At 58.6% G+C, this 23254-nt stretch overlaps 1 protein-coding gene across 1 annotated transcript; it reads left to right on the forward strand.

The window, feature by feature from the left end:
- The first annotated feature begins 573 nt into the window (after nucleotides 1–573).
- On the forward strand, nucleotides 574–22973 carry ALDH4A1 (aldehyde dehydrogenase 4 family member A1). Its single transcript, XM_037147994.2, has 15 exons — nucleotides 574–884; nucleotides 8138–8231; nucleotides 8758–8850; nucleotides 10426–10473; nucleotides 11341–11496; nucleotides 13028–13177; nucleotides 13251–13325; nucleotides 14469–14656; nucleotides 16931–17004; nucleotides 17668–17864; nucleotides 18014–18061; nucleotides 18854–19006; nucleotides 19709–19830; nucleotides 20643–20761; nucleotides 21476–22973. The coding sequence occupies exons 1-15, from the start codon at nucleotides 826–828 to the stop codon at nucleotides 21586–21588; spliced, it is 1689 nt and encodes a 562-aa protein (XP_037003889.2). The 5' UTR covers nucleotides 574–825; the 3' UTR covers nucleotides 21589–22973.
- Nucleotides 22974–23254: the final 281 nt, after the last annotated feature.

Genomic DNA, 23254 nt, shown 5'->3' on the forward strand with positions numbered 1-23254 from the left:
GGAGCAGCTGGTTCCGGGGCCAGAAATTCTGAAAGAAAAGCTAGGCATAACCAGCTCAGCTTTTCTCTTCATAGATGTCAGTCTTCAAGGAGTCAGGCTGCTTATCTAGGCGCCTGGCCCCGGGAAGCTGAGTGGTCCAGCCCCAGGCCGGGAGGTGGAGGGTGACTGGGTCCGGGTGAGAGAGCTGGATCCAGGAACCGCAGTCGCCCCCCCCCCTCCGCCCCCCATCCCGCGCCAGGAATGCACTCCTGTCCCTGCAAGGGAAAAGGAGTGATAACCACCGGCCAAAGGGCTAGGACTTCTGCTGCGCCTGACACACAAACCCAAACCAACACAAACCCAAACCAACCCAAACCGGTGGACCTTAAGCCCCGCCCACACTTGTACCATTCCCGCTCTCTCATTGGATCTTTCAGCTCCACCCCTGGCTGTAGAAGACTGCGACAGGACCACCCCTCTGATTGGCCCAGAAACTTACATGTTTTACTCTGATTGGCCGATGCCCCACCCCTCCGCCCCAGGCCTGGGCTTAAGAATGCGACTGGATCATACCATAAAGAGAGGAGGGAGAAACGTGTACATTTCAAGACTTCCCTTTTGTACTTTCTTGCTCTGTGTCGCGTAAGGGCCTCTCTCATGCACTAAAAAAAGAAATTACTTATTGACATGAGAAAATATAAAGATATTTCCGTTGACCCTGACTCATAGGATGGCTAGAGAGACCGGAATCCCCTTCTTTCCGAGATAGTGCGCTCCGGGTGGGGCACCAAGGTTAGCTGCGCTTTGGGTGGCGGGTTCTGCAAACAACCACACCTGGAGTTGGAGATGCTGCTGCAACCTACTCTTCGCCGTGTCCTGCTTGGCTGCCTGTGGAGTGGGGCCAGGTGAGTGAGCACAGGGCCTAGGGAGGCCCCGGGCGACGCTGCTGGCCCGGGGTCCCCGGAGTTGCTGGGCGTCCTTTGCAGGGGGACTCCGCCCCTGCCGGACTCCCAGGGGCTCCCCTCCACGCAGGTCGCTTCCTGCAGTGCTTAGTGCCGCTACCCAGGTCTTCCTCCCACTGTGACTCCCAAGTCTTCTTCCTACAGCAAGGGGAACCCTCTTCCCGAATCCTGAGGCCGGTTGCTGTGCCTCCGTGCTCTCCCAGCTCCCACGCTCGGAGAATAGCCTCCTACGCACTTGTTTTGCTCCGAATACAGATCTTTAAAATGTGCCCACTCCCAGATTGCGCTGGCTTCCTCTCGGGACCTCTGTTTTGGGCACACCACACTCTTCCCTCCCCTCCCTCGGACTCACATTCAGGACCCACCTTTGGAATTCCCAGTCTTCTCTCTCGTCTCTCTACGGGGATTTCTATCTCTCTCTCCCTCTTCCCCATTTTTTTTTTCAAGTTCAGTGTGGGGCAGAAAAGGGACTCCTTTCTTGTGGTAGGTGGAATAATGTTTATGGAGTGCTTATAATGTGCCAAACGCTGTGCTGGGCGTTTGGTATATTTTTTACCAAAAATGTTTTATTGTAACGACTGAATGACTTAATACATTAAAGTGCATTGAACGGTGGCAGGCCCTTAGGCAATGCCCAGTTATTGTCATGATAGTCTATATCATGTGTATTTAACCTTCAGTGCGGTAGACGGCATTTTCTTTCAAATTATCGATAAAGACAAGGTGCGGTTGCAGAGCGAAGGTGCCCTGCAAATCCAGATTTGCAAACGCCCACACTGTGGTGTTGGCTCCCTAGACCCTTGCTCACTCAGTGACAAATGTTCTCGGAGCCCCTGTCTGCTGTGGGCTGAAGGGGGAGGCAAGACACAGACCCTGCTAAGGAGGGGCTCAGGGTCTGGGGAGGCTGCCCTCTTAAGGGCCCGTGTTTCCCTTTCAGAGCTGAGCAGCCCCGCCCCCTGTTTGAGTTTTGCTGGCCTGGCCCCTTCGACCTGTGGCCAGCTTGTCTCTTCTGCTGAGCTAGGCCTTTTCTGATTTAATTGATGTCCTGAGGGATGGCATAGAAGGACACTGGGCAGGAATTCAGGACACACAGTACTGACTGCTGTGTGTCCTCAGTGGGTGGGGATTGGGCAGAAAAGGGCACAGGAAGAGTCGGGGGAGAGAAGGGCTCCTCCCCCGAGCCAAGGTTGGGCCCGCGCTCGGCACAGCCTGTCCCATTCACAGGCCTCTCTGCACTCTGAGACCACCCCCCTGGACTCCAGGTGGAAGTGCCAGAGTGAATTATTCACTGAGAAGCCGCCACGTGCAGGTGACGTTCTTTAGTGTTTCCCTTTTTGCCCAGAGTACCAGGAATCGAAGCCATTTTGTAAAAATACTTTTGATTGGCTTTTCTTTTTATTTAATGAGTATGTGTTCATAGTAAAAAGTCCAGATAACACCAAAAAGAATACAAACATCCCCATAAGCTCTCCACACAGATAATCACTGTCACCATTTTAATTCATAGTTTTTGACGATCTACGAATATATCTGCTTAAAAAACAATAGCAACATAAAAACAAGCTCATCTGCAAGTACATTTTAAAAATTATAGTGGCCATATCATGTTATGTTAGTTTCAGGCGTATAGCGTAGTGATTAGACATTTCTGTACCTTCCAAAGTGATCACCATGTCTGGCTCCCCTCGGCACCACACGTAGTTATCACACTTACTGATTTTATTCCCTGCGTAACTAGGGGGCCTGGTACAAGAGCAGGTAAGGGACAAAAATGAACATTCATTGTAAACTTACTACGTGCCTGGGCTAGTTTTTCTTTTTTTAATTTGTTAAATTTATGCATAAAGATAGATATGTGTCTTGGCTCTTTGCAAAGACATAACTTAGGACACCCACGATAAAGTGAATGAAATAGAGAAAAGGGCAGAAGTCAGGGCCACGAGAGAGCAGAGGCAGTTCACTGGCAGGCCTGGAGTTTACCAGGTTAGGGCCCGGGACGTGTCTGGGGGGAGCGCAGTGCAGTGCTGGGGGCCTGGTCCCTGGGGTGCACTCTGCCATGATTGAATAGTGGAGTAAGTGGAACCTACGGTGAACCTAGGACTTGCTTCTGAAGTGACTAGAAAGTCCCCATCAGGCAGCAGTTGGCGCTGGCGCACGCTGGAGCACTTGCTTCCAGGGCCCAGCGCCTGGCTCAGCACTTACAGGTGCTAAACTGTTCCTGTTGGAAGGGGCAGAGGGCAGCGTGAGGTTGGGTCCTGGCTCCACGCGTTAGCAGGTCTAGGGCCCTGGGCACATTCCTTGACCTTTCTGGGCTGCCTCCTGCGCTCATGTGGAAAATCAAGATAATAGGATTGTCTTGGAGAGTGAATGAATCCATACCTGAAAACCACTTTCAAGTGTCTGGCACCTAGAGAACTGAGTGTTTCTCTGTCATTATTCTGATCCCTTCCTCCACTAGCGAGCTCCCCTGAATGACTGTCCTTTGTCAGGACCGTCAAGACAAGGGGGTCCCTGCAGCACAGGGATGGTGGCACGTGTGGAACTCAGATGTCCTCAGCCCTTTCCCTCCCCTCTAATTAATTACCCTGATGTGCACACAAGCCTTTCCCCGGGGATGGGGGAGACACCCGCCCTTTGTGGGGAGCTCTTTCCCCCCAGACCCCCCTTTCTTGGCAGACAACATTGTGGATGAAAGCCCTGGGCTGAGCCGGCAGTGCCAGTGGGCCACCGTGCGACCTCAGGTGGGAAGTGCTGGAGTAATGTACTCTCTTAATCTCAGTTTCCTCAGCTGCTGAGTGGAGGTTATAATACAATTTTAGGGTGGGTCCGACGAGATAATCACTTGGCCTAGGGCCAGGTTGTGGTAAGTGCTTTATAAATGTCCCTGGGCGTTTTCCGGGGCAATAAAGTGGAAGTGTCCTGGGCCCAATGCCCCTCCCTGCTGGATCTGCTCCGGGCCTACACTTCCCTGCTCACTTCCCCTGCTGGCTCCTATTTCTGTGATAAGGAAAATTAGCCTTATTAGTTTCCAGATAACAGCTGGAAAAGCCTGGGTGTGGAATGCAGCAGGGAGTAGTTTACTTTCTACTCCCCTTCTTCGCCCTGGCCACCCCGGACCTCAGCCCCTGCGGAGCCCACGGGGACCTGCGTCCTGCCCCAGGTCTTAGGAGGAGAGCACTGGCTTGGGAGTCCAGTTCTCATGTCAGCTCTGACGTCACTTGGGTGTGAACTGTTCTAAAAGGTATTTCTCAAATTCGTACCCTGGGTCGGACAGGGTGTTGGTGGCGGATGGAGTGGGCACGGGCCGGCCAAGCAGAGCTCATGGCCTGGTGGGAGCACCAACGGCTAGTCAGCTCTGGGGGGAGGGTCAGCGCCCCTGTCAGGAGAAAAATGAAGGGCTAAAGGAGATCCAAGGGGCTCATCCAGGTGGTGTGAGGCCTGCTCCAAGTCAGGAGTGTCCCATGCAGAGGGGACCACAGTGTGACCCGGGTGACTGGACCACAGCAGACGCGGCGGGAGGTGCCACGGGAAAGGGGCCTGTGGCCTCAGTGAGGAGTCTGGCTTTGTATGACGTAAGAGACAGGCCTCTGCGTAGTGTGGAGCCGAGCGCTTCCTCTGTTTCTCTGTCCGATGATTGGATTTTCACTTTAAAACTGTAACTTTGGCTGAGATTTGGAGAGTAGCTTGGAGACAGCGGAGCAGGAGTGGCCACTGCAGAAGCTGGTGGTGCTGTGTCCCAGGACGTGGCACGCAGGAAACCTAGGGGGAAAACTGAGCTCTCCCCTCACCCCTGCCCCGCTTCTACGCAGTTTTTCCGTCTGCAAATTTCTGAGGTGGCGGTGGCCCGCCCGCAGCTCTGGCCTGCCCTGACACCAGTCCTGTCAGGGGATGTTTTGATGTGGCTTTTTTAGCTGTGATCCTGGTACCTACACGGGGTCGGGAGTGGGGTGGGGGGCAGCTCAGGTCTCCTGCCCAGGCTGTGAGGTCCCCATGTACTCGGAGGGGCGCTCCAGGTTGTTAGGGAATCCGAGTCAAATTCAGACTCTGCCGTGTGCCTCCCTCCTGCAGTGGGAAGGTTGGGGTGGGGTCACCTCTGCCTCCCAGAGCCAGGCACCCGGTGGGTGCTCAGGAAACCTGCGGGGAGGAACCATGCGAGCCCTTCCCACCTCGCTATGTTCCCGCGGAGTCCTGGAGGTGGAGTGAACGTGTGCCTGAGTGGACAGCGCAGTCCCGCCTGGACAGGCCTTGGCCGCCCCCCTGAGGCCCCAGGTTTTGCGAGTGATCTATCTACACCTTTTCCCGAGGCATGAATTTCCCAAGGAATTAAGAGGAAGGGTGTTCCTCTTAATTCCAAATGGCCCTTGAGCCAAAAAAGAAAAAACAAACAAGCCATGTTTGACAAGAGTCCTTGGATTTCTCAATCCATCGATTGATTTTTGGCTCTGGATGACTCGGACTGATTATTGAACTAGTCTCTCTGTCCCCTAAGCTGCACTCAGCTGACTAATGGCTGTGACAGGGCCTGGACTTTGCAGGCCTAGAGAAAACCCTGGTGGTTTGTGATCCAGGGCTCAGGTGGACCTCTGCCCTGGGGGCGGTGGGGCCTGCGGGACTTTGGGAGGGAGCAGGGAAGGGAGAGCTGGGAGCACCGGCATTTGCAGCTCCTGCCCTTGGGTGGAACGTGGTGCAGACTGGGGCCAACATCTGACTGTCTCCGGGGTGTCTGGGGACCAGTTTGCCTTTGAAAGCCTGGCATGGCACAGTAACCATCTGAAAGACCTTTGCTGTTTTCTTAGAAAAACCTAAGGGCAGGGGCCTGTGCTTACCCGCATCTCTCAGGAGAGGGGCAGAGGCCCGCAGCGTTGAGAGTAATGGCTGCGGTCTCGGAGCAGGTGTGGGCTTTGGTCCGGGATATGTTTGCTTCAGAGCTCGTGCTTTTCCCACCCAGCAGAAGCCTGGGTTCGGAGAGGGGTGCAGGGGGCACCCAGCTCCTGGCTCCAGCCCATCCCTCCTCCTCTGCTGACGCTCAGCCGCACTCTCTGGGTTCAGAGAGGACCTGGCCATATCTGATTACTGATTAGTGGTGGTATGCTGCTCCTGAGGCCCAGAGGGGCTGCCGGAACCTTCCAGATGTCCCTAGGAGTAGACACCATCCTCCCCATGCTGGTCTCATCTGGCCTCCTGCCCTTCCCCACTACAATGGGTGGAAGGAGCAGTGTGGATTTTAATTTATTGAGCAGCCCTATGGCTTAGCATTAGTATCTCTTCAGGCCTCCACAGTAACCGCATGAGATGGGCGGCACCCTTAGTCAGTGACTTGCCCAAGGTCACACAGCGACTGGGAAGCTGAGCTTCCTGTGGTGGGGAGGGTGGGGCCTGAGGCCTGTGACTGGCTTCCTTGGGCCTGATGGGTGTGGCCTGAGAAAGAGGGAAAAGGTCTGCCCGGTGTCTTGCCCTTGGGCATCCTGGGTGACTCAGCCCCTCCCCCCACACACACTCAGGCCCCTTTTTGTTCTCCCCTGGCCCTGAACCGCTTCTCCCAGCTCTTCTCAAACCCCCTCCTGGTCTTCGCTAAGCTCACCTTCTCAGAGAGGTCCTCGCCCCTGGGTAATGTGGCTACACCACTCATTTTCGGGTCCCTTCTGTCCTGTTAGTGTTTATTTCTTGCCTGTGTCCCTCACTGGAGGTCAGTGGCGTCCAGCCAGAGGCCCTGCTGTCTCTGTCGCTGTCATGTCTTCAGGGTCTAGAACAGCAGTAGAGAGGCAGCAGGTGGTCAGCAACCAGGACGATGATGGCGGGACACGCCCTCATGGCGCCCTTCGCGTGCACTTCCTCCGGGCCTCCGGGGGTAGCTCTGTGAGCCCCCAGACTTCTTCCCGCTGAGGAAGGGAAAAGGGCCTCTGACAAAATGTTGTTCTCCTGCAGGGCATGAGCCAGCCTACTAAGCACAGGCCTCAGCCAGGTCCCTCCGAGGCCGTGAGGCAGTGATGTGCAGCAGTACCTGCCCTAGTTTTGTGTAGGCCCAGAGGAAACCAGGGTCACTGTGCTACTCCCAGAGTACCAGACACCTCCCCTCTTGCTAAATGAGGGCCTGCACCCCGAGATGTGCATTATCCCTCCTGCATCAAATAGGAACCCTCTTGTCCAACTGCAGGGGTGCCCTTGCCGGCCTCCGGCCACGGATGTCGACACCAGAGGGGATGATCTCTGGGTTTTTTCTGGATGCAAATCCAGGTCTCTCCTCATCTTGGTCTGGAACGAGTCATTTCCCTTTTAGGATATTCAGTTCCCTTATTTCTTTAGTGGGGCTGCCGGTGAGCCCCATTCAACCTGTCTATGATGGATGGGAGGCATCCTGAAGTCTGACAAGCCCTGCGTGTGTTAGGTGGCCTTTGTCGTTAAAGTCCTCATTTACAGACGAGGACGCTGAGGCCTGCGGGGAAGCCCCGCAGCTGAGGCTCCTGCTTCGGGGTGCCTGACCCTAATGTCTTACCCATGCATCCTCACACCTGTGAGCCCAGACACGTTAGGGGTGGCAGTCACTATTAGTGAGGTCCCGGGTTCCAGAATGAAGAACAGTGCCAGAACGGGGTTCTCGAAACTCAGCACCCAGGACTCTGACGCTGAACACCCAAACCGGCCCTCCCCATCTCTGTGAACTGAGTGCAGGGCACTCCTCCAAGTTCATGGTCCACATCTTGGACTTCCTGCTCACCCTGAGTTCACGTCTTTGTACCTGGCACTGTCAGCTGGTTCAGTGCTGGGGGTACCCAGCACTGGGATGTCCTACCTTTTCAGCATAGAGAAAGTGACTGGGTCTGTTTTGGAACCAAGTTTGCATTGCTGGGAAAGGAAGGGAAATAAACTCTCCATGGGCAAACGCTTTAGAAATGGTTTTGCATCTGCAGATTTAAACTTCAAACAACCATGTGAGTTCTGTCATTATTCTTACGTCCTAGAGGCAGAAGAAACAGGCTCAGAGGAGGCAGCTCAGCATGCCCAAGGGCACACAGTAGCAGGACTGGGACTTGAACTTGGATTTTGCACCTCAAGGCCTGCCTTGCCCTGCCAGTTCTGTAGTTGCTCTGGATTTCAGGATCCTGGGCCATTCCAGGATCCCCTGTTGGAGACAGAGGGGCTGGGTCTCTGGTGGTCCCCGCTGACCTGTCTGCCTCCCTTTTCCGTCTTTGTACCAGGCTGCGGTGGAAACATAACTCCTCCCTGAAGGTAGCCAATGAGCCCATCTTGACCTTCACGCAGGGCAGCCCCGAGCGAGCTGCATTGCAGAAGGTAAGGAGGAGGGTGCTAGCGGGTGTAGGGCGTGGAGCAGAGTCAGCCTTCCGCAGCCTCAAGATGCTGCTCTGTGCCTGCAGCCGCTGCCAGCTCCTGCCCCTGCTCCCAGCCCTGGAAGGAAACCCGTGTCTGGGGTGTGGGAGGGGCCAGGAGCAGCCAGTTGGCAGCTGGGGCCCCTTTGGGGCCTCAGTGCCAGTCAGGGGCCGTGAGCTTGTAGACGTTTTATGCTTCATCATGTTGTCCCATCAATCACTAGTAATTTAAAAATGGTGAGATTCCACGTACATCGCAGGTATAGTTTTTTAGGTCTTCTTTTGTAACAGGAACCCTGACAAATCAGGCCTCCCCTTCCTGCAGGACAGACAGGAGGCGGCAGTGGAGGGGCCGAGTCCTGCTGCCCCCAGGGGAGCACACGATCTCTAGCCACAGACCTGGCCCAGCCGGTCCCACCAGGGTGTCTGCACTTGCAGACTCTGTGTCGAGTTTCAGGTGGGAGAACAGGGGAATCTTGTGTTCTCCTCAGGCCTTGAAGGACCTGAAGGGCCGGACAGAAGCCATCCCGTGCGTGGTGGGGGACGAGGAGGTGTGGACTGCGGACGTGCAGTACCAGGTGTCGGTAAGTGCGGTGGGTGGGCAGGGCTCGGCCCCTCCCCGAATCTGGGGTCTGTCTCGGGCAGCACGTGAGCATGTGAGGTGGGATCTCTGCCTCCAGAGGCTTTTTAGCCCACTCTCAGATCTGGGGATTCCACGCACGCACGTCACCTTCCAGAGCAGTCTGAGGCCCGCATACAAGGTGCAGCTCCACCAGCGCTTTAGAAAAATGGCCTCGTGGAGCGCTCTCTCGTAGGAAGCAAGGATAGAATGTCAGAATTAAAGATCACCCTTCTAAGGGAAGGGCAGCCGCCAAAGCCCTGGTTTGCACTTGGGAACCACAGGTGCAGCTGACAGTGAGCTCCTTTGAGATAAGTGCCCAGGGCATGGCCAGGTGAGGCTAAGGCTCCTTCTGCAGACACCTCAGGAGCAATGTCATGGAGACACACTGCTGACTTGGGGTGTCCGTAGTCCATTCAGACATGCTGAATTGAAGGGTGCAATCACCCTGGCTACTAGCTGCCTTCCCGGACCCCTAGGTGTCACAGGCTAGCCACAGGCATGGACAGGAGACAGGTGATTGTGCCAGGCACTAAATGAAGGGGGAAGGGCCGTGTTCTACTGAGACCTGGGCTGCACAGCCCAGTCGATGAACTTTCTGCCCTGACAGTGGGTTCGTCCTACATCCGTGCCGTCTGCTCCGCAGCCACCAGCCACACGTGGTTACTGAGCGCGTGACACGTGCCTCGTGCAGCTGAGGAACTGAGCTTACATGTCACATGGCCAGTGGCTGCCATGTTAGACAGGAAGGCCCCACACAGTCTGTGGGCAGACAACAGGTGGCAGAGTGTTGGTAGTTACAGTGTGAAACACATCGCCAGCCTTGGGTGGGGAAGAAGGGAGGTGTCTCCCCACGTTACGCCCATGCTGGCACCCAGGGGTGCCAGGGTCTGCATGGCAGCGTCAGGGCTGTCCCTTTCAGGTGAGTGAGTTTGGGTCCCATGCACGGGGCTCTGGAGGCAATGGCTCTGCCGCAAGGACCTTGGGGCGTGCGGGGGTCTTGAGCACCTTGCTGTACCAGGGTGTTGGGTTGGTCCTCGAGGGGTGGCAGTGCCCCTCACCAAGTGACAGCCTTGTGCCAGACGGGGTGTGAAGAATTTCCGCCCGTGACCCCAGTTGGTCCTCCTCTCCTTGCTGGGAGGCAGGGAGTCCCCATCCTCCAGATGGGTAGACTTGGAGAGGGGGAGTCAGCTTACATGGGCCCCGTAGCTAGTGGGAGGCAGATGGAGATTCGAACCCGTGTCTGACCACAAAGTCCACGCTTTCTCTGAAAGACTGTGATCTGTGCCATTCTCCTGGACTGGGAGCCTTCTGGAGAGGGAACCAAGTCTCACTTGTAGAACAGCAGGTGCCCCCATGACCCTCAAGGTCAGAGGTCATCATGCGCCAGGCTACTGGACGCTTCATGGGGGCCACGGGGCAGAAAACGGCTGTGCTGAAAGCTCCTACCTGGAAAGCCAGCTCTGAGCCTCACCCTGTCCTGGTGCCAGCCCCCTCCCCCCCCTCCCCCGGCAGTGACCTCACTCTTGTCTCCTTTCAGCCCTTTAATCATGGACACAAGGTGGCCAAGTTCTGCTATGCAGACAAGGTGAGTCCCTGGCGACTTTGAGGTAAGGGTGCTGGTCTGGTCTGGTCTGCTGACTGCTGATGGGGTGGGGTCAGACACGGTTCCCCTCTAGCCGTGCAGATGGGGTGGGGGTGCAGTTGGGGTGGTTGGGACTGAGGGCGTCCCTGGGCGGGCGTCTTTCTCTGGGCCAGGCATGCGTGGTTAACCCGAGCCCAGTGGAGGCTCTTTTGTCAGGGCTGGGACATCCCCAGTTAGGCCAGTTGCCATGACCCTGACGTGGTGTCTGGAGCAGGTGGGGGTGGGGGATAGATTCTGGAAGGCTGAGTCTGGAAGATCTGGAGACATCATGAATGCAAAGCCCAACAGGGAACCATGATCATGGAGGACCATTAAGAGGGGAGGGAGTGACCCGTGGCATGGAGACTGGGAGCTGGCATTGTGTGGCCGTGAGGGCTGTTGACACCTGGGATGCCAACAGCACTTGTGTATCTCGGGCTGTGGCTCTGGCCTGGTGAGGGCAAGACCAGGGCCCTGACCTCCAGGCCTGGTGGCTCTGGGGGGTGGGTGCGAGGCCCCAGGCCCCAGGAGTACGGCGAGGCCCAGAGGAGAGCATGGAGCAGGGTTAGCAACTGAGGGCCTCCGTGCCGCGTGCTTGGCGTGCTGACCCGGCTGGCAGGTCAGACGTCTCCAGACCAGCAGCAGAACAGGTTCCAAGCCTGGGGTGGCCTGGCCGGCCGTGGGACACAGTGTTGGCAGCTATGGGGAGGGAGCACAGAGGCCCCCCACCCCTCCAGGTGGAGTGTGACTTCCAGACTTGTCCTCTGTCGCTCCTCCCACGGGACCCTTCCTGCCACAGTCAGAAGCCCCCAACCTTTTCCTCCTCACTAGGCCTTGCTCAACAAAGCCATTGAGGCTGCCTTGGCCGCCAGGAAAGAGTGGGACCTGAAGCCTGTCACAGACCGGGCCCAGATCTTCCTGCGGGCAGCGGATATGCTGAGTGGGCTGCGCCGGGCAGAGGTCCTTGCCAAGACCATGGTGGGACAGGTGAGGCGCCTACGGCCACAGCTGGGTGGGAGGCAGCTGTGCCCCTTCCATTGCGGCTGATGTCAGCCGAGCAGTTTCTAGGTGCCCAGACCCCTGCTGCTGGCTGGTGACTCCGAGGTGTCCTCCAGGGACAAGGCCTAGGAGAGGGAACAGACACATATGGAATGTTAGGCAAGGTGCTCTGTGCTAAGCCTGTGTGTCCTGCCCTGGAAACGCCCTTCGCCCTTCGCCCATCTGTCCCCACCCTAGGCCCGGCCTCCGTCATGCTTTCTCTGGACTTACAATTGCCCTGTGCAGACCTCTGGGCTCAGCGAAACTCCTGCAGCCCTCCAGTTTTTCTGAGACCTCCAGTGGGTCACTCCAGGCTTACGTGCCACCAAGATCTGTCCCTGAGACTCCCATCCTGGATCCTGAGTCCCACCCCACCACCCCAGGGCCCTGCATTCCCACCCCATCCAGCTCGCCAGCTGTTCTGCCCTTCCCACCAGGTCATCCTGCCAGGGATGGTGCCTATTTGGACCTAGTGAGGTTCCTGGACACCACGGGTGTCCCCTCTTTCTGCCTCTGCCCTGGGCCTGGGATGCTCACTCTTCTCTGTCCCGTAACCTGTCAAGGGCCAGCCCAGATAGTGTCTCCTCTATGAAACTTCCAGAACCTTCTCTGCCCAAAAGGATCAGGCCCGCTGCATAGCATGCTGTTCATCTGTCAGTTACAGCTCAGATTGCATTGGGCGCAGTGATTTCCTGTGTGTTTGGCACCTCTTTCCAAACTTTTTGGGAACAGTTACACGCATTAATGTCCTCCATCTTTCCCGGCCTTGCGTCATGTCTTCCTGGAGCCGTGGAAGCTCCTGATCCGTGTTTTTGAGTGAGCGCCTTTGAGCCAGCAAGAGGCAGCAGCAGCCCAGAGTGCTGGGAAAGGGGCAGAGCAGGGAGAAAAGGTTGATTTCACCAGCCCCAGCAAGCAGACCTGGGGGTTCGGGGCAGCCCTTCCGGCAGAGAACGGTCCCCCTGCTGCACAGAGGTGGTGTAATAACTCCACACCTGCCGAGTGTCCCTGACTTTCTCCGCAGCCCCCGGGGTGGGTGCCAGGCTCCAGGGTGCGCCCGGTGAGCCACACTGGGCAGGGAGACACTTTGAAGACCAGATGGAGGTGCCTCTTTGTTTGAACACTCAAGGGCTTGTAGGAAGTGCCGTGGCTCTGCGGAGTAGGGGCGGTGCCTCTTAGCCTCCTTGGCTCTGGGTCCTGAGCAGGCTGAGCAGCTGCCCGTGACCCTGGGTGCCAGGCGGGGCCGTTCTTGCGGCCCTTTCTCTGTGGTTCACTTTCACCACCGGGAAGAACAGTCTAAGGAAATGTCGACAGCCGCCAGGCTTCCTGGCTCCTGGCCCACCGTGCCTAGTGGGGACATGCACTCATCCCGGGCAGGAGCCGCCAGCACTCTGCCCACGATGCCACCGCGGGCACAGGGTCTCCGTGAGGGCTAACGGGGCATGTCTGCCACTGCTGAGTCCCTGGCCCTCCCTCCTGGCAGGGTAAGACAGTGATCCAAGCGGAGATCGATGCCGCGGCCGAGCTGATCGACTTCTTCCGATTCAACGCCAAGTTTGCCGTGGAGCTGGAGGGGGAACAGCCCCTCAGCGTGCCGCCCAGCACCAACAGCACAGTGTACCGGGGGCTGGAGGTACCCACAGGTGCGGGGCGGGAGGGGGCGCTGGATGGCGCGAGCGTGGCCTCACCACCTCCTCTGTCTCCAGGGCTTTGTGGCGGCCATCTCCCCCTTTAACTTCACTGCGATCGGCGGCAACCTGGTGGGGGCGCCGGCCTTGATGGTGAGTCGTGGGCAGTGGGCAGGGGTGGTAGGAGCTCAGCATCAGTCCCATCTCGGCAGACAAAGGGCCACACTGAAGCCCCGGGGTCCCGGGCCTCGTCATGGGGAAAGCTTGGAGGGCGGAGGCGGCATGGGACCGTGGAGAGGTTTTGGGGTCAGCAGCTGGTTCAGATCCCGGCTTCGCCTGCTCCAGGTGACCCAGGTTAGACCCCCGCACTGCACTGAGGCAGTTTCCTCATCTGCGAAGTGGGGACGATGGGAAGCCTGCAGTTCAGGGCTGTGAGGAGCCGCCGAGACCAGGCACGTCAAATGCCAGGCAGGTCTGGCCCCGTGCGGGCAAGCGTGTGGTGCCTGTTGGTGATGATGATGATTTTTAAAAACTTACTGTGGGCACTGACTGTGGGCCACCCCCACCCCCAGTGATGCTTACAGCTCACCTCTGAATGCTTGCTGTGTGCCTGGTGACTGGTTTGTCAGGGTTGCACGGTGGCACAGTCGGTGAATGATGGGGCAGATGAGGATTCAGGCTGGGTTTTGAGGTCACTGGGCTGCACTGTTGTTACCGGTGTGAAGGTGGCTACCACCCTCGTGAGCTTCCAGCCTGATGGGGTGGTTGCAGCCCTGCCTGCAGAGGGCCTGGGCGGCTTGAGGAGTCATAGGCAGAGGGGCTGCGAGTCATCGGGGGCCTGGGCCCCCCTCGGGGTGGCCGGGCGATCTGAGGGACACTCACGCACAGGGCCGTCCTCGTGCTTCAGTGCACACACACCCGTCGCCCACGTACCCTCGCCGGGACACGTGCAGCGGGAGCCCTGTGAGCACTTGCCCGGCCGCGCCCAGGGAGCACCCAGCACTCAGAAGCACCAGAACACAGAGCTGCCCGCGGGGTGCTGGCAGCACCAGCCTGTGCAGGCCTCCAGAGGATGGGAGCCTGGCCCGGGCGGGAGCAGGCAGGGCTGCTGTGGTCATGTTGGCAAGGGCTCTTAGACCATAGTGCCTGCCAGCTGGAGGTGTGGGGTTGGGTGGGTGACATCCTGACCTGCACAGGGGCCTGGTGGTACCAGGTGAGGGGTGACCATGCTTTTAGGTGGGGTGGAGTCAGGGCTGGTGTCCCCTGGCCTGAGTCATTACTGTGTCTCCCGGGCAGGGCAATGTGGTTCTGTGGAAGCCCAGCGACACTGCCGTGCTGGCCAGCTATGCCGTCTACCGCGTCCTCCGGGAGGCTGGCCTGCCCCCCAACATCATCCAGTTTGTGCCGGCCGACGGGCCCACATTTGGGGACACTGTTACCAGCTCAGAGCACCTGTGTGGTATCAACTTCACGGGCAGCGTGCCGTAAGTCCCTGGGGTATGGGAGGGGGAGCTTTAGGGACATTCACAGGGCCACCACCTTTTCACCTCCGTCCAGGTGCTGGGGCGATGAACCCAGAGGTCTGGCACTGACCATGCTCACTCACCTGCAGTGTGGCTGGGGGTGAGCCTCTTCACCTGTGTAGCAGGACCGACATCCCTACCTTGTAGAGTAACCACGGGGGTTGAAGTAGTTAAACAGGAAAGAACTTCACGGGCTGGAAGCAACTTACAGGTGTTTGGCGATACCGATTTTGATGCCATCTCTGTCACTGGAAAGGAAGGGCACAAGGGAGTTTGGGATAAATTGGAGGAGAGTCAGGAAGGCTTCTTGGAGGAGGTGGCATCTAAGCTGAGAGTTGGCCCGGCAAAGGGTGAGGAGGTCAGGGGAGTGTTGGAGAGGGAACAGCAGACACAGAGGATTAACGCTGAAGCTCTTGTGCTCTGGGAGGTGGTGGTGGTTCCACATGGCTGGAGTGGGGGGTGCGGGTGGGAGTGAAACACGGTTGGGTCCTGACTGCTGTTCATCCACCTGTTCATCTGGGCTCTGCTCATGCTAAGACCCAGCAGTGAACTCGTGGAGCGGACAAGGCCCCGCCTCTCTGGGGATGTTAGTCATGATTCTAAGGCCCCGTGACTTAACAGGTGTCTGGACTTTACCCTGAAGATGGTAGAGACAGCAAAGGTTTTACGCTGGGGGCGTGGCTTAGAGTTCAAGCAGAGTACAAATGGTAGCTCCTTGGGGGGGGGGCTGGCAAGTGGTTCTGTTTTCTTTGAGCCAACCTTGTACCACTCTGACAGTTTCATGTCAAAATCCACACAGTGGCTTCTTTGGACATTCTGGGTCCCCTGGGCCTGCGTTTCTACGTGGCACCACTGGCCAGAGGTGGGCGGCTCCCCCAGCTCCACCACAGCCTGGCCACAGGTCTCCGCTTGCCTGGTCGGCCTCTGTCGTCCCCTGCTGGCCTCTCTGGGCGCTGCGTCTGCAGCCTCTGCGCTAAATGGTGGCTCTGGCTGCTCTGTCCACAGACTACTTGTGCTGGAAGCAGGAGGCTGGGCAGGGCCTGAACCAGGGAAGAGACAGTGGGAATGAGGGAAAAGCGGGCCAGTTCAAGCGAGAAAGGAGCAGGGAGATTCGATCACCTGTCTGGGGTTGGGGGTCAATGAGAATGTCCAGGCTCGGGGCAGGGGGGTATTGTTCACAAGGTGAGCACCGGAAGGCCCAGCAGTGGGAAGGTCAGGACACAGATGACCCACGATTTGGTCACTTTGTGTTTTGGGTGCCTGTGGGTCGCCTGGGTGGAGATGTTGGGGCCAGCACCGGGGTCCTTGCAGGTGTCACTGGGATAGTGGTTTTCTCTGCTGGCCCCAGGCTCCCCCACCCCCACTCCCTCCAGGGTTTGCAGGGTGGTGATGGCCGCCTTAGAATCGCTGAGGCGGGCTGTTCTCCGAAAGGCCTGTTCTGCCCACCGCGGGCCCCATGGGTCCCGGCCTGTTAGCGGGCAGAGCGGCCTCGCCCCATTTGCCATGCTCTAGTGAGCGTGGGGCTTAAAGGAGGGAAAGTCATAAATTAGTATTAGCTGCTGTGTCGCTGGCTCCCTGGCCATTAGCATTTTTATTGTTTCCTGGTGCTGAGGTTGGTCACACTCGGAGCCCAGGGAGGAGGCGGGGGGGGGGGGGGCCTGGGCTTCCTCTCTCAGGACCCTCCTCATTTCAGCCTCTGGCGCCTGGGTGCTGGGCTAGGGGCGTGGCTCCCAGACAGCGACAGCATCTGTCCTCCATCAGGCCCCCCCAGTCTGCCAGCACTGTCCTAAGCACTTGACTCTCACTGGAGTGAACCACGGAACAGCCCTGCCCAGTGGGACTGTTCCCCCAGTTCCCAGATGAGGTGCAGAATTCGAGGCTCAGAGAGGTTAAGTAATGAGCAACAGATCACACAACCACAGGTGTCTGAGGCAGAGCTCGAACCCAGTACCCGCCCCTCGCCTGGCCTTCTCCAAACCATCTTGCCGCCAAGCCCCGCCTTGCTCCCTCCCCATAGGCCTGCGATGCTGCCCGTTTCCAGCTGCCCCCACCTCCTGGGTTCCTCCCCTCCCCCATGTGACCCCTGCTCACCTCCTCCTAGGCTGCTGACCCTGGCCTTCCTCCCTTGGGTTTCCGACCCTTTTCTCCGGCAGGGCCTTCACCCATCCCCCAGGACCCTCACCCTCTCAGGCACCCAAGCAGTTTCTTCATCCCCACCCTGTCCTCTGATTTCAGCACCTTTAAACACCTGTGGAAGCAGGTAGCCCAGAACCTGGATCGCTTTCGTACCTTCCCACGCCTAGCTGGAGGTAAGGGCCCCTCTCCCTGCCCCCTCCCCTCTGGCCCAGGGACTCGTCCCTTCCCTGGCCTCCATGAAAGAGGAGAAGGCAAGGCAGCCATAGGTGGGGCTGCCCTGCAGGGGCTGAGCCCTGGGGCCTTAGGTGCAGAGCCGCTGCTCTGGCAGGTCCTGGGGGTCGTGCAGAGCACCTGTGCCTCAGGATGTGTGTTTCTTATTCATTCATTCATGTGTCATTCAGCAAATTAGCTACCGTGGATAGGGAAGATGGAGCCCTGGCGGTTGACAGGAGTGGCCCCCTCTTCTCTCGCTGGATTGGTGGGGTTAGGGAAGCTCCAAGACAGCTGTGCCCACCTCTGGAAGTGGAGTGGTCCTTCCTCTGCCATTATATTGGGCAGCACCCCTCCCCTGGCCTCAGTTTTTTCTCTGTATAATGGGGGGGTTGGTCCTGGTGACCTCTGATGCTCTCCACCTTTGGGTGTCAGAGTGGAAGAAAAGGCCTGGTGCTTCGGTTCCTTGGGTGTTGTCCAGCTCTAACCCTGTGCCTCTCCTCTCATCTGCCCATAATTGGGGGCTGGTCACAGGGCCCCAGGGACAGGTGTAGGCAGTGTGGTGGGCCCCTGGGCTGGCAGGGGAGCCCACTGTTTCTTTTCTTCCCCTGCCCTGGCCCCTGTAGAGTGCGGTGGGAAGAACTTCCACTTCGTGCACCGCTCCGCCGACGTGGACAGCGTGGTGAGCGGGACCCTGCGCTCAGCCTTCGAGTACGGGGGCCAGAAGTGCTCGGCCTGCTCCCGCCTCTACGTGCCGCACTCGCTGTGGCCGCGGATCAAACAGCGGCTGCTTGAGGAGCACAGCCGGATCAAAGTGGGCGACGTAAGCGGTGCCCTCCTCCTGCCTGGGCCCACTGGGCGGGTGAGGGGGCTGGAGGCTCCTGAGCGGGTGGGGCTGGGGTGTGCGGAAGGGGCCCCCTTTGTTGGGGGCCTGTGGCAACTCTATCTCTTCTGGTGTCTCCCTGCCTTCAGCCCGCAGAAGATTTTGGGACCTTCTTCTCCGCAGTGATTGATGCCAAGGTACAGGCTGGAACCCAGCTGTTCTGGGAGCTGAACCTTGGCCTGGGTGGAGAGGGAGGAAGAGATATGGGGGCCCCTGACTGGGGGACGGACCAGCCCCACCGCTTCTGGGAAGCATCCAGATTGCCACCCTCTCCTCCAGCTGCAAAGGGCAGACTTGTCCAACCAGAGAATTGGACAATTATAAACATATGAACATAGCACTTCAAGGGCGCTTGCTATGCACCCTTGAAGTGCTGTGTTCATATGCACAGACACAAACAGGTGTGCACATCTGTGTGGGTAGACCCAAACATACTGCACACCCATGAACACCTTTGGATGTAGGAGTGCATGCCAGTCTTTCCACATAAGTGCACACACAGCCACAGACACATGAACAAACCCACCCACATATGTGCATGCACAGGTATCCATGTGCGTGTTTGCATGTGTGCAGAGGCATGGGTAGGTGTGCATGCATAAACACTGTTTCATGTACTATAAACCCACTTTGCTCGCCCTGTGCATCTTCAAACAAAGCTTAAACAAAGACATGGCTATATGTGTGTACCTTTACGTCATCCGTGTGTTTTGTCACATGGGTGTGAGTGTGCCCACAGCTCTAACACTGGCACACGAGCATGCACATCTGCCCATGTGTCCGTCAGGGCTCACACAGACCCTCGGCCTCCCCGCCCCCACTTCAGAAGTCAGGCCTTCAGAACAGGTGTGGGGGGGGGAGTGTATGGGAGGGCTGCCTCCGGAAATGGCCCCTAGCTGGTCCTTGACACCCCCCTCCATCCTCCGCAGGCCTTTGGCCGCATCAGGAAGTGGCTGGAGCATGCGCACTCCTCGCCCAGCCTCACCGTGCTGGCTGGGGGCAAGTGCGATGACTCCGTGGGCTACTTCGTGGAGCCCTGCATTGTCGAGAGCAAGGACCCTCAGGACCCCATCATGAAGGAGGTGACTGGGCAGGTGGCTGGGACACGAGGGAGGCCAGCTTCTCACTCACACCAGGCATGCACAGGGCCCGGGCTCATGGTTTTCTTCTCGGGGTGTCACCCCATTGCTCAGATGAGGAACGTGAGGCCCCAGAAAGTAAATGTCTCACACCCAGTGGGAGCAGAGCCAGCCCTGAGCGCAGGCCTCCTGACCCAGAGTCGGTGCAGTGTCGAAGCACTTCCACAGCCCATGGCCTCCACAGGGGTCCTCGTGGCTGACATTTGCGGACCCAGCCGTGGGCTGGCTATAGCTGGCACTTGATTGAGCTGGGGGGGTATTACCAGTCCTATTTTATGGCTGAGAAGCTGAGGTTCTGAGAGGTCAATGCACCTTGGTGGCAGCAGGGACAGTGATTATGTCAGTCAGTTCTGGACTGGCTGTTGCGAAAAGTCTCCCGTGTATCTCTGGGTGTGGGTTTGGCTGGCAGTGGGGCAGAAAGTTTCCTCGGATCTTTCCCCAGGTTGGAGTGGGGTGGGCAGGGCAGGAGCTGGGCACAGTGCTCCTGAGGGAATCCAGCAGGAGACTGTACCTGGCCCTTGCAGGGGCTGAGGCCTGGGGACCAGGGACTGAGAACAGAGGCAGAGGCCAGAGCAGGCTGGGAGGCCTCGGTGCTGGTCCCACCCGGGGCTGACACCGGGGCTGACACCAAGGCTTCTCTCCCAGGAGATCTTCGGGCCTGTGTTGACTGTGTACGTCTACCCAGATGACAAGTACAGGGAGGCGCTGCGGCTGGTCGACAGCACTACCAGCTATGGCCTCACGGGGGCAGTGTTCGCCCAGGATAAGTGAGTGGCTGCAGCCCTTCTTCTGGGCCTGGTGTGTGCTGTCCAGGGTGTGGGCAGGACACCAGGACATGGATCCTACAAAGCCACCCCTACTTTCTGTCTCCCCTCCCTCCCACCTCAGCCTTGACTGGCAGGCAGGCCTTCCACGCACCGGTACACAGAGGCAGCCCGGCTGTTTGTCAAAGTGCAGAATCTGCAGCCCCACTATTGAATCTGGACCTCTAGAGGAGGGGCGGGGAATGGGTGCTTTTGACCTGCCCCTTCGATCCAATGGGGCCTCCAATCTAAGCAAGGCCATGGCCTTATGCTGCGGAGTGGGCCCCAGGCTCAAGGCCAGGGGCACCTGTCCATCTTACACAGGCAGAGTTCTAACCTGGGTGCCAGGTGCTCATTCTGAGACTTGGCTTTTTCCTCCCTCTATGGCCCAGGTGCCACCCCTTGTCTGCCTCTAGAGAGTGGACAGGGGAGTGAGTCTGGGGGGCAGGGTGGGTCTTGGGGGTTCCCCAGCTCCCCAGGGGCAGGGAAATGGGACTGGGAGGGGCCGCTCCCCTGAGTGTATGCTGCCTGACCTACATTCTCAGTCCTTGCAGGAACCCTGCAAGGGAGGCGTGCCACCCCCCTTTCCAGGGGAGGAAGCTGAGGCTCAGAGACCCTAAGGATCCGGCCTGAGGGCCCACAGCTGGTGGTTGGCCCCTGTCGCTGTCCCAGGCTGGGCCTAGTGCTCCCCTGGCCAGCCAGCCTAGGCCAGGGTGGGTATTGGAGATGGAACCTGGGGCCACACCAGTGGGTGAGCTCGCTGCCCTGCCTTGTAGGGACGTCGTCCGGGAGGCCACAGAGATGCTGAGGTACTCTGCTGGCAACTTCTATGTCAACGACAAGTCCACCGGCGCGGTGGTGGGCCAGCAGCCCTTCGGGGGGGCTCGAGCCTCTGGTGAGTAAGCCTTTGTTTCCCGAGGGGAGCCAAGCATCTGGTGGGAGACTGGGGACCCTTCATTTCCATTGTTCTTGACCCTTCACGTCAAGAGCAGTGGGAACAGCGCCCTTCCCTGAGCAGTCCGGGACGGGCACCGTGCGCACCCCGAATCCTTTCAACAACCGCGTGGGCCAAGGTGCTAAGTTCTCCTCCCCACTCTACCGAGGAGGACACGGAGGCACAGGTGGCGAAGTGGCTCCCTCAGGGGCGCATGGCTAGGAAGTGGAAGAGCTGGCTGTTGAATCCAGCACGAACGGCGTGGACCAACATGCTCCAGGCCCCTTCAGCCCACCTCCTTCCTGTTTACAGATGGGAAATAGGCTCGGATTGGGGTGGGGACTTTCCAGGGTCCCTCGAGCAGCCCGGTGGCAGTGCCAGTGCGCTGTCCGCAGTGCTCCCCTCCTCCGAGGCCCCCAAAGGCAGGCGGGGCGCACGGACCAGGGAGCGTCGACGTCCTGTCTGCTCACAGCCCCTGCCTCACCCGCCCTCTGGCCAAGGGCGCTCCCCGTGGATGCACTTGGGGACCTGTGGGCCCTGTGAACATGTTTTGTTTTATTTAGTTGTTTGCAGCCCACGCTGGTACCCCATTTATTCTGTCCTCCCCACCCCTTTCCCCTTGTGCCCCAAGCTATTGTATCTTTTTGGAGAAAAACGGAGCTGTCTCTCCCACAGGCACCAATGACAAGCCGGGGGGGCCCCACTACATCCTGCGCTGGACGTCGCCCCAGGTCATCAAGGAGACGCATGAGCCTCTGGGGGACTGGCGCTACTCGTACATGCAGTGAGCTGGCTCGGCGCCTTTGCTGTCCACCCGTCCGTCTGTCTGGGCGCCTGGCCTCATGCACCGGGCCCACCCCAGCCCCTCCACCTGCTCCCTGTGGGGCAGCCCCTGGCCCCCCACTACCCCATGTCCTGGCCTGCCCCACGTCTCGGGGGCAGGCACCCCAGCTCTGGTTTGAGATCCTGCTGGGGAGGAACAGGCCTCCTGCCCCTCATCCCATTGGGAGTCCTGGGAATTACATCTCGTAGGTGTGACCTTGGTGTGGCTGTTTCTCCACCTGTCCTTTCCTCCTCGTTCTTCAACACGGTGGCCCGGTGCTTTAGGGTCTCAGGGAGTGATAGTGGGGAAGCTCCCAGTCCCTGGAGGAAAGAAGGTGACTCTGCGCCCCCTGGTGACCTCATTACCCACAGAGGCTCCCGGGCCCTGGCTATCCAGGTCTTTGAGTTTGGTGTGACCAGTAGGGCGTGGGGCTCCAGCTGACTTTGCCCTCTTTGGTCTGGGCCACCCACCCTTCACGCTAGCTCGCTGCCTGGATTCCCATGAGCCAGTGGGTAGCTATGCCCAACCTTCAACCTTAGATGCCCATGTGCCTTTTTCCTCGGAGCTTGTATGACCACGTGGTTCCTGGCTGTCTCTGAGGGGTGGGCCTGGGGGCTGCTGGAGGCCACCTGCCAAAGTGTGGGGTATGCCAGTCCTTCCTTTTGGGGCTATGATTTTAGAAATTGGGTGGACTGTGTCGTGTCAGCTTTCCCTGGGCGCTCCTGCCCTGCCCCCAGGGCGGCCACTCCCAGAGCCCATGCGGGCCTGGGGTCTTCCGCAGGAGCGCCCTTCCCACCAGCTGTGGTGGGACAGGCTCCAGTAGGTGCTGCTCCCACCACCTCCCAGGCCCCGAGACCCACTGTGGGTCCCCATCCTGCCAGGGCCGAGGATTGGCCATAGAATCCTCCTTCCTTTACATGCAAGTGGCTCTGTGTGGACTGGCCCTTGGTGGCCCGCTCTTTGTTTGAAGTAGCCGATCGGTGGACTCTCACAAATGGGTCAGATTCTGGGTGGCCAGGGATCTATAAGGAGTGACTTTGGAGCACATTTTTTGGGAGCCCTAGAAATGCAGGGCCCTCTGCAAGGACAGCTGGCAGGGGGTCCCCACGGGGTTGATGTGGCCATTCCCCAAGTGCCATGATCCCAGACCGTGGCTATCGGTCAGGGCCGTACTGATATCACCTGGACAGGGCATGTCTTCCAGGTTCTGCACTGTTTTTCCCACAAGGGGCCAGCCCCGGCGCCCGGGTGGGCGGGTGGCTGTAAGTGTCCGTGGTTCCGCTGGCTCTGCACTGTGAAGTGGCAACAGGGTTTGCCCTGGTGTCACCCAATAAAGTACCTGTTACTTCATCAGATTGGTGGTCTTTCTGGTGCGGCTCTGGGGGCTAGTCAGCTGCTAAGTCTGATGGCATTGCCACCGTGTCCTTAGGTGTCAGTAGCACAGTGCCCACAGTGTGGCGGGAGGGAGGGCAGGCACTGGTGAATGGGAATCGCTGCTGCAGGCGGTGGGAACTGCGGGGCTGGACGGGCGGGGTTCAGATCCCAGCTCCACCAAGTTGCACAGCCTCTCTGACCTTGTCTCTTCACCTCTGTGTAAGTTGGGAATGATCACACACACACACACACACACA

This window comes from Artibeus jamaicensis, unplaced genomic scaffold (assembly GCF_021234435.1).
Source record: "Artibeus jamaicensis isolate MK-2021 breed Jamaican fruit bat unplaced genomic scaffold, CSHL_Jam_final scaffold_847, whole genome shotgun sequence".
In the NCBI taxonomy this organism is placed as follows: domain Eukaryota; kingdom Metazoa; phylum Chordata; class Mammalia; order Chiroptera; family Phyllostomidae; genus Artibeus; species Artibeus jamaicensis.

Excerpts from the sequence above, each read along its gene's own strand:
- ALDH4A1 (XM_037147994.2), top strand. The coding sequence starts at position 826 with ATGCTGCTGCAACCTACTCTTCGCCGTGTCCTGCTTGGCTGCCTGTGG. Across the intron at positions 13,178-13,250 it reads CAGTGTACCGGGGGCTGGAG|GGCTTTGTGGCGGCCATCTC; the intron begins GTACCCACAGGT and ends CTCTGTCTCCAG. Across the intron at positions 14,657-16,930 it reads AACTTCACGGGCAGCGTGCC|CACCTTTAAACACCTGTGGA; the intron begins GTAAGTCCCTGG and ends CTCTGATTTCAG.